The sequence below is a fragment of the Amphibalanus amphitrite genome, unplaced genomic scaffold (genome assembly GCF_019059575.1).
Source record: "Amphibalanus amphitrite isolate SeventyFive unplaced genomic scaffold, NRLGWU_Aamphi_draft 000457F_arrow, whole genome shotgun sequence".
In the NCBI taxonomy this organism is placed as follows: domain Eukaryota; kingdom Metazoa; phylum Arthropoda; class Thecostraca; order Balanomorpha; family Balanidae; genus Amphibalanus; species Amphibalanus amphitrite.
Window position 1 is genome coordinate 160,262 of NW_024881951.1, and position 10,627 is coordinate 170,888.

The 10,627-nt window shown below is 47.6% G+C and overlaps 1 protein-coding gene across 1 annotated transcript; it reads right to left on the reverse strand.

Moving 5' to 3' along the window:
- Nucleotides 1–1,897: 1,897 nt before the first annotated feature.
- LOC122391834 (keratin-associated protein 10-1-like) lies at nucleotides 1,898–6,725 on the reverse strand. The gene is made up of 3 exons (XM_043386133.1): nucleotides 6,564–6,725; nucleotides 5,189–6,221; nucleotides 1,898–1,992 (listed from the first exon to the last, which is right to left on the reverse strand). The coding sequence occupies exons 1-3, from the start codon at nucleotides 6,723–6,725 to the stop codon at nucleotides 1,898–1,900; spliced, it is 1,290 nt and encodes a 429-aa protein (XP_043242068.1).
- Nucleotides 6,726–10,627: the final 3,902 nt, after the last annotated feature.

Genomic DNA, 10,627 nt, shown 5'->3' on the forward strand with positions numbered 1-10,627 from the left:
GGTTAACTTGAACTTAATTTATTAATTTAAGTTTACTTAAAATTTAAGAAAAACTTTAAGTACACTTAAGCAAGCTAAAAAGTATATCATTCGACGCGCCTTGACGCGCTGAGTTCACTGGTGCTTTTCTTTTTGCTCTATCTTAATTAGATCAAAAGTTATAAGCGAAAAACTTTTGACCTGTTTTTAGCGAAATTTTTACATTTATACCCCCCAAAACCCCCCTAAATATTGACCTAGAGCAACCAAATTTGCACAGGGGCGAGAACTCCAGGGGGCCCACCTACCTACCAAATTTGGTGTTTCTAGGTGCCATAGGAGCCAATCGCGAGGGGGGGTCGCATCGACCCCCCCCCCCTGCCAGGCCGTGTTATGAAAAATGCCCTGCCAGGGCGAGGGTTAATAGAGGCATGCTAGAGCGATGAAAACGCATTAGATGTGTTCAGCTCGACGATACGGATCGACTGATATGCAACATGACCCTTTCAGGTCAGGTCATTACCTTGACCTGAGGTCAAATTTTCAAGTTGACCTTTCAAGTTCAACTTGTAGTTAATTCGATGCGTCTTGACGAGAGGAACACGATGCCGGTAAAAGTAAGCTCGTGCAAGGCTTGGGTCAAAAGTTATTGCAGAAAAACTGTTTCCGAAAAAATCGGCTATTTTTGCAGTTTTTGCCCCCTGCAGGCAAAACCGTTGACGTTAGGTCAAATCTGAGAGAATTACTCAGAAAGGGCGTTAATAGGGCTATCGAATGCGCTTTTCCGCGGCGCTCTAGCTCTATTGGTTCCCGAGTTATGCGTTGGCATCTTGGAAATTGTCGACATTCGACCTGGAAATCGGCGAAATTTTGCCTTCAATGACCTCTGGTGACCTGACCTTTGACCTGACCAAAAAATTGACCGAAGTGATTTCGTCATTATTTTTGACGCTCTTTCTTTCGAACGCCGCCTTCTGTGTATCGCTACGTGGCCCAGGAGCCGAGTTAGAAGGGGGGGGGGTGTTCAGACACCCCCCCCCCCAGCAGGGCGTGAAAATCCAGGACCCCCAGCCGGGCACGGGTTAAAAAAAATGTTAAGTTCAGAGCAGAAAAAGCTACCTGGGATTGTAACCAGCCCCCCCCCCCCCTATGTCCGGGCGAGGGTTAAAATTTCATGACCCTGACCCAAATGACATTTGACCTGTTACCTACTTTCCGATACCATGTTTGGCCGGAAACGCGGTTTGGTGTATGTCGGCTCGCATTAGCCAGACCAAACCCAGACCAGACTAAACCAGACCCAGACCAAACTAGACCAGACCCAGACCGAACTAAACCAGACCCAGGCCAGACTCAGGCCAGACTCAGGCCAGACTCAGATCAGATTCAGGCCAGACCCAGACCAGACTCAGGCCAGACCCAGACCAGACTCAGGCCAGACCCAGATCAGATTCAGCGGCCAGACTCAGATCAGAATCAGGTCAGATTTAGACCAGACCCAGGCCAGACCCAGACCAGACCCAGACCAGACCCAGACCAGACCCAGACCAGACCCAGACCAGACCCAGACCAGACCCAGACCAGACTCAGACCAGACTCAGGCCAGTCTCAGATCAGAATCAGGTCAGATTCAGACCAGACCCAGGCCAGACCCAGACCAGACCCAGACCAGACCCAGACCAGACCCAGACCAGACCCAGACCAGACCCAGACCAGACCCAGACCAGACCCAGACCAGACCCAGGCCAGACTCAGACCAGGCTCAGGCCAGACTCAGATCAGAATCAGGCCAGACTCAGACCAGACACACACCAGGCCAAGACCAGACTAAGACCGCAACTGAGACCAGACACAGACCAGACTGTGACTGCGACTGAGACCAGACTGCGACTGTGGCCACCCTCGGCGACGGGCTCGACTAGACTGGCTCGCTGGACTGGCCGTCCAGCCGCGCGGCCTTGGCGCAGAGGGACATATCGCTGTAGGTGGCGCCACGATCGAAGGCGGCCAGCGCTAAAGTGCGGCCACGGATAACACGGCTTATGTGACACGGTTATGATATGGTTATGATATGGTTATGATATGGATGAGCAGATATGGTTTATGATAGCACGGTTATGAGAACACGGTTTATGTGAGACGGTTATGATATGGTTATGATATGGATGAGCACATACGGTAGGTAGATTGATAGATAAAACAAGTTTATTTCATTAATCAGAACACGTACAAAACAATGATCGCCAATTGGTGCAAAAGCAATTTTGATTGAATCACAGCACTTCTCGGCTCTTACGTGCTATCGCCCGGGTCGGATCGCCTTTCCACTGCACGCACGCCCGCGCCGCACCCGCAGCGAGCGCCACCACCGCACCGCCGACGGTTTATGATAGCACGGTTATGCTAACACGGATTATGTGATCCGTGGTGCGGTCATTATGGTTGGTTCATTGTTTACCAGCATAGGGTTAATGGAGAGTATCTGGTTCATGCAATCTGCCGCCAAAATTTCGGTGCAGTGGTCTCTGTATTGTTGAATTAGATGAGTTTGTCACAAAACGAATGTTTTGTGAACGAATGTTTATCTAACAGTTTTTTTTTTGCGAACAACTTTTGATAGAGGAACGCTAGAGCAATGAAAACGCCTCGGGTGTGTTCAACTCGATGATACGGATCGACTGATATGCAACATGACCCTTCTGGGTCAGGTCATGACCTTGACCTGAGATCAAATTTTAATTTGACCTTTCAAGGTTGATTATACCTAGTTCATTCGATGCGTCTTGACGACAGTAACAAAAAAAAACGGAAAAAGCATGCTCGCGCAAGGCTTAAGTCAAAAGTTATTGCAGAAAAATTGTTTCCGAAACAATCGGCTATTTTGACAATTTATCCCCCTGTATGCAAAGCCGTTGACGCTAGGTCAAATCTGTGAATAGAATATTCAGAAAAGCGTTCATAGGGCTATCGAACGCGCTGTAGCTCTATTGGTTCCCGAGTTATGCGTTGGCTTTTTTAACCCTCGCCCTGGCAGGGCATTTTTCATAACACGGCCTGGCAGGGGGGGGGGTCGATGCGACCCCCCCCCTCGCGATTGGCTCCTATGGCACCTAGAAACACCAAATTTGGTAGGTAGGTGGGCCCCCTGGAGTTCTCGCCCCTGTGCAAATTTGGTTGCTCTAGGTCAATATTTAGGGGGGTTTTGGGGGGTATAAATGTAAAAATTTCGCTAAAAACAGGTCAAAAGTTTTTCGCTTATAACTTTTGATCTAATTTAGATAGAGTAAAAAGAAAAGCACCAGTGAACTCAGCACGTCAAGGCGCATCGAATGATATACTTTTTACCTTGCTTAAGTGTACTTAAAGTTTTTCTTAAATTTTAAGTAAACTTAAATTAATAAATTAAGTTAAAGTTAACCAAATTGCATCATATCGCATATCATTCGATTCGGCTGATCACCAGGAACACAATGATACCATTTTTTAAGCTCTAGCGTCATTATGTGCCAAGTTATTGGCAAAAACGTCAATTGATCTCAGTTGACCTCATTTGACCTGACCCATGGATAAGTACACCAAACAAAGAAGCACCAAGTGACCTTCTGTTAAGTTCTGTGGTTTCAAAGCACAAAAGTGATAGAATGAAGCGGATATCTCCAGTATTTTCCGAATTTAGTATTTTCCCATAGGCTTAACATTACGACGTAATGACCTCTAACTGACCTCAGGTCAGTGACCTCAAAAAACCCGAACTATATGTTATACAACTCGGTGAACTTAGCACATCCTGAAAGTTTGAAGGAAATCAGTGCAAAACTGTGAGTTGGACAGGTGCAAAAAGAAAATTGAAATTTGACCATGACCTTGTACCGGTTTTTCTGACCTGGTGACCTGACCCAAGGTCACCCGGACCTGAAATTTTCAGGTCATATGTAAAAAGGTTGCCCCATAGGCTGTGCCAAATTTGGCGGCGCTGCGCGCCGCCGTTTTTACGCTATCTTCGAAAAACCTTAGGGGGGGGGGGTCGCATCGACCCCCCCCCCCCCCTGCCAGGGCGAGGGTTAAAATTGTCGACATTCGACCTGAAAATCGGCGAAATTTTGCCTTCGATAACCTCTGGTGACTTTACCTTTGACCTGACCATACAAACTACCGAAATGATTTTGTCATTATTTTTGGCGCTCTTTCGAACGCCGCCTTCAGCGTATCGCTACCTGGCCCAGGAGCCGAGTTAGAAGGGGGGGGAGGTGTTCAAACACCCCCTTCCTTTGGCAGGACGTGGTAGCCCAGGAGCCCTGGAGGGCGCAGGTAAGGGTACTTATGACGTCTCGTCGCGTTCTTTCGTTTGCCGCCCCCCTCGTGTCACTGCGCTGATAAGTTCTTGAATTATCGGCTAAGAGCAAGTGGTGGTTGCGAAATGAATACCCTAGCAACTGTCGAGTTACGTAGGTGACTCAGCCTTAGGCCCTTATTGTAACATGTCCATCTTTTCCCAATTTCAGTAACAGGTAGGCATGTTTTTCACATGAATATTTATTTACTACATTGCTCTAAACAAAGCTAAGCAAACACAAATGACGTCACAAACACAAAAGCAAACATTGACGAGACATTGACAAGGACATCTATGAGTATGTTCTAAAGTAGCAACAACGACAAACAATTAACAGTCGTGTAAGAACGGTTCACGACTGCATTAGCTTGCAGACGGTTAACTATTTAGTCATCGGAACAGAGCATTATAGCATCCAAGTAACACAAAACGAGGTAATGGTAACATGACAAAACGTGAACAAGAGTCGCAGCAAGTATCACGTCAAGCAACATTGATAACAGGGACAAAAGCGTGACAAACATAGCTAGATGGGACGAACGCTACATGGAAAGCATCAGCAACTTCGCAAACCCCCATGCACTGGTTGCTTGCAACTAAAAACCTCTACCCAGATATGTTGAAGGATTTTGCTAGTTAAATCGCAGCAGCATTGCGCATGCAAATTTTGCAAACAACTTAACACCCGCTAAAATTGGAATTCAAACACCCGATGAAAGCATTGAACTTTTCACCCAAGGCATTGGGGTAACAAAATCTGCACACATATTTTGGAAATAATGACGTGGTAGGCCTTCTAGATGCACACGTTGAGAAGGCAGCCAGCTGTTAGACACTGCTGATCATTCAGGCATGGCATACCTGTCGCAACAGTACCAAGGGCGCAGACTTCGAGGACGCAGTTGTTACTCGCACAGTCAGCGCTGTCCATGCAGGCGACACCAATGTCAAGCAACGATGCGGCGGCGCTAGCCGTCGTGGTCGTCATTGTTGTAGCATCAGTCGTGGTGGCTACCGCAGGAACGGCGCACACGTTCAACACGCAGTTGTTGGACTGGCAATCGTCGTTGTCCATGCACACGCCGCTGATGCCGTTACGCGTGGCGGCGCAACGCTGGAGCACGCAGTTGCCCGAGGCGCATTCGGTGGGCATGCTGCAGGAAGCGCCGTTGGGCATTTCGGTTCCGTCGCCGTCAGTGCAGGTTCCTCTGACACAGTTGCCGGAGAGGCATTGGGCAGAAAGTAGGCAGGGCTGTTGGTTGGGAAGCTTGGTCAAACACTCTTTTCCGTTGGTAGTTATCATGCAGATTTGCGTGAGCTGGTTGCATCCCTCGCTGGAGAAGGGAGTAGGACATTCGTTGGCCTTGCAAACTCCGTTTCGGCAGAGACCAGACTTGCACTCGGCGTTCTGGTGGCACTGATCGTTGTTGTTCCTCTTGTCCACGCACACGTTGCCGTAAGGAGCTGGGCTGCAGAACTGGTTCGGAAGACAGCGCTCCTCCATGTAGGGGTGCGGGCACTTGTCCTCAATGCAGACTCCGCGGTCGTCGCAAACGTTGGACTTGCACTGCAATCGAGACGAGCAATGTGCTCCCTTTTCCTTCTTGGCAACGCACATGTTGCCGTCCTCTCCCGGAGAGCAATACTGCGTGGGCATGCAGTCGATGGACATGTCAACCGCCGGGCAAGCGTCAGCCTTGCACTTCCTGTTGCGGCAAGTGTCGGAGAGGCACTGGGTCTTCACAGTGCAAGTGTCTCCGACCTGCAGCTTCGGCTTGCAGATGTTGCCGTCGGGTCCTGAGCCGCAATACTGGTTCTCTGGACATCCCATCTGCTCCAACAGCATCGGGCATAGGTCTTCTTTCGACTTGAAATGGCACCGGTAGCCCACCTTGGTGGCCACACACTCCTGACCAGCCGGGCACCTTGAGAGCCTGTCAGTGGCATCACACTCATCGCTTACACACGTATGACCCCGGCAGATTCCACTTGTACATTGGAAGCCAGTCTGGCAGGTCACACCCTCTGGGTACTGGGCCTCGCAGTGGGTATGACCCCCGGCAGACACGGCGCAAACGTGACCGGCCGGACAGCCTCGGGTGAAGAGAGGCACCGGGCAAGCACGTTTTGCAACATAGATGACATGAGGCGCGGTGGTTGCAGTGGTCACAGTTTGCGTTGACCCGTAACTTGTCAAACTGTTACCAAAACTGGAGATACTCTGTCCCAGACTGGAGACTCCAGCGCCAGCCAGCGCAGCAGGGCCCGCCAGCAGCTTGGTCAAGAAGAAGAGGCGACCCTGTCGGCTGGAGCCCTCCTCAACCTTCACTGCTTCCTCCTTAGCAGCGGTCTCTTTAGCGGCAACCAGCGAGCACACCGCCAGGGCCACCACGAGCACAGTGAAGGGCTTCATTGCAGGTCACCAGGCAGCCGTGGAGAAAGAACTGTTTCAGCTCCAGTGAAGCTGCCGAAGTGGAGTGTGACCTCACCAACTCCCTCCACCCTTATATACGCATCTCCAGCCTCATTTCCTAAACGCTAAGCCAGTTTAGCAGTGAGGGGATCCGGCAGCCCTGACGGACCGGCCAGTCCACAGCAGCGCCCCGTGCCCCTCCACGCAACAAACCAGTTCTTGGGGAGGTTCCGGCAATTCCGTCCAAAATGGGTCACATCCTACCCTCCCGCTCAGAACTCACAGCCAACCAGAATCCGCACATGGCCCCGGCCGCTCCCTCGAACGGGTCAGGCCCTCCCTCCCCTCCCCTGCCCTCGGGTCCCGCGCGGACTGTTTCTATGCGATCGCTCAATGTCTGAAGCGCCTGAATATGTATGGAATCGTTAAGTTATGCCGAGTGCAGTGCGCAGAGTTGATGGTCAGTTGTCCCCCGGAGCTGACGGAGGACGGACCTCTTCTGCCCAGCTCCAAAAGCGGTGGGTGGTGATGTAGGTAGTGGTGTAGGCAGTGTTTAGGCAGGGTCATTGAAGTAGGCACTAGGTGGAGTGTCAGTCGGTGGAGTCAGCTAAGTGGGCATCTTGATGGGTAGTCGAGTAGTCAGTGGAGTAGTCAGCGGAGTAGGCAGCTTGATATGGAGCTGAGTCAGCGCGGCAGTCATGGGTAGTCAGTGAAGGAGTCAGCAAAGTTAGTGAAGTAATTAATTAATTACCAATTAACTGTTCATTACTAAATAAAATCATTAAAGAAGTCAGTGACATGGGTAAATTAGGTAGTGTGGTAGCGAAATGCTGCAGTGCCATAAAACTTGATATACCTTAACTTGATATTTTTACAATAACTTCATATAGCAACATGCTAGAGCGATGAAAACACAATGGATACGTTCCGCTCAACGATACGAATCGATCGATATGTAGCATAACCTTTTCCGTGACCTTAACCTGAGGTCAAGTGTTTGAGTTAACGTTTTCAGGTCAACTTATAGTTCATTCGGTGCATCTCCGCGAGAGAAACGAGATGTCGGGAAAATTAACGAAATACAAGTTTTGTACCAAAAGTTATCAAAAAATCATATTCTGCCAAAACGTCAAATTTTTACATTTCGAGTTTCCATCAGATTTTGAGTTTTGCACTCTACAGACTCAACTGTAAACCTTAGATCAAACCCGAGTGCATTATTCAGAAGGGGCTTTGAAAGAGCTATCAAGTGCGCTTGCTGCGGCGCTGTAGCTCTATTGGTTCCCGAGCTATGCACCGATTAGTGAGAAGTTGTCAAAATCGGCTCAGTCCAGTGGAGGCTGGAATCAGCGAGTGTTGGAGTTTAAGTCATTGTATGATAAGCAAAAATGGAGTTATATGTATGTTCAAGTGGCTCGATTTCACAACCCTCGCCGGACCAAAGGGTTGATGCAACCCCCAGTAATATTCGCAAATAACGTAAAAACGACGGCGTGTAGTGCCGCCAGATTTGGTATATTCCCTGGGGCAGCCTTTTGGCACCTGCCCTGAAAATTTCAGGTCTCTGTTATTTCAGGTGAGGTCAATAGGTCATCAAAACCGGGACAATATCAGGGTAAAATTGGACTATATTAGCGGCAAAGGAATCGCTCAGTTTATCGACAGCGTAAGAACCGTAAGATTTTGAGCCACCAAAGTTCAGAAACAACTTAAGGCAACTATGCTAAGCTCGCCGAGTTGTATAACCTACATGCTGGTTTTTCAAGTTCGGGTGATCTGAGGTCATCTGGAGGTCACGGAAAATTTATATGAAAATTTGTCCGAAAAGATACATATAAAAAATACATTGTAATAATATGCTATATTTAAACGTTTTTGCGTTGTTTTAGCTCAATTTAAGACGAATTTGGTGTTTGCTTGCTGAAAAACACTTAGGTCAGGTCATCTGAGGTCAAATGAGGTCAATTTACTTTTTGCTAATAACTTTGCACACTATACTAGTGCTTCAAAAATGATGTCGTTGCGTTCCCTGCGATCAGGCGAATCGAATATGCGATGCGTTGTAATTTGGATAAGTTGAACTTAATTATTTAAGTTTACTTACAAATTAAAAAAAAAAATAAGCTCACATAAACTTGTAACTAAGTATACCATTCGAGGCGCACGGACATGCTGAGTTCACTGGCGCTTTTGTTTCGAAGATCAAAAGTTTTAAGCGAAAAACATTCGACCCCTTTAGCGAAACTTTAACACTTATGATGCCCCCCCCCCCTAAATAATGACCTGTCCTAGAGCAAACAATTTGCACCAAAAGCGAGCTCTCATACAGGTTCACCTATCCTGTAAATTTAGTGTTTCTAAGTGCCATAGTAGCCAATTGCCAGGGGGAGTCGTACCCCCCCCCCCCCCGTTGGCCGTTCACGTTATGAAAAGGGCCCTGGCCTGGCGAGGGTTCGGATAAATAGTTCGAGGCAGTGGACACACCAACGACAAATTTATTTTTACAATCCTTGTGTAACGTTATCCAAATTGGAGAAATAAGCAAGTGAAAACAGACATGAAAGTACTCAACTATATGTACACAGCAGAACGTAAAGAGGAAACAACACCACGATTTACAAACAAACACTTGACGAGCTGCAAACAAACACAATCTGAGGCAAAGACAAACAATTCTACGTCGTTTTTTCCGTGTTTTTTAACGTAATTCTAGGTACGTTTCGAGCAAAAAATAGAGTATTGGGATGAGCGATGCTCATTTTTATGGTTTATCATTCAAGACCTGTCAAAAATAAGAAATGAAACACGAATCTCTACAAAATGACAAGTTTAACATTCCATAACTATTTAACCCTCGCCCGCACATGGGGGGGGGGGTGGTTGCCACCCCCCCCCCAGGCAGTCTTTCTGTTCTGCACTCAACATTTTTAGAGCTAGAAGGCTGATTTTTCGTATAGCTGCTCGTCTATCCTTTCTTGATGTCCACTGAAAATTTCAAGTTTCTGTGATTTTTGGTTTCGGAGATATAACCTTGTTTTTCAGGTCATGTCATGACCCAAATGGCCAATTCTCAACATCTTGCGTTTGCCATGGGCCTTGTGAGCTTTTGACACCCTGATTTCGGCCTTTTTTGCCAGTCTTACCTCCCACCTATCATGGAACATGTTGTTCGACGATGTACAGGGGTCAAGGTCAGGGTCAAGGTCAACCTAGGTCATCTAAGATAATTGCGTTTTAGGCAAGCTGAATTTACTTTTTGTGAAGTTTTTTGACTGCATTTTTGGTAAAAGCTTCTCAGATCATGATTTCATGTGATATGGACCCAAAAACAATCGGTGCACACATCAGTATACACACAGACACACACAGACATACAAACACATATAATTGACCTTGACCTAACTTGACCTGAAATGACCTCAGCAGCAAAATTCTGGTCGGATAGTGTGACAAAGAGGTTCTAGCTGGCTTGGCACCAGAAAACAGCATCGTCATCGGTATTTGATAAGCAGCGCACTGGATATCCAACGGTGACCCAAAACAGCAACATTTTTTAGTTTGACCTGACCTGGAAGGTCAATGACTGACCTGAGAAGGTAAAACTGGGTATCATTGGATTCGTCTCTTCCCAAAGAATCTTTTTGGTCTTTACTGCTAAGCTCTATCTCCAACAGGAACGAAATGGCGCGGGGGGGTGGCAACCACCCCCCCATGTGCGTTCTAGGATGGGAAAATGGCATGTGCGGGCGAGGGTTAAACTCTACATCACTTTTTACTCAAACACAGAAAAGAAAACACCAGATGGAGCGAGGTAATAGAATTTCGACAGCTTTATTGCACTACTAAATAACTATATTTTTTTACCCTGCGTGTATTTTTCAATCTAGCACTCTCAATTGTCT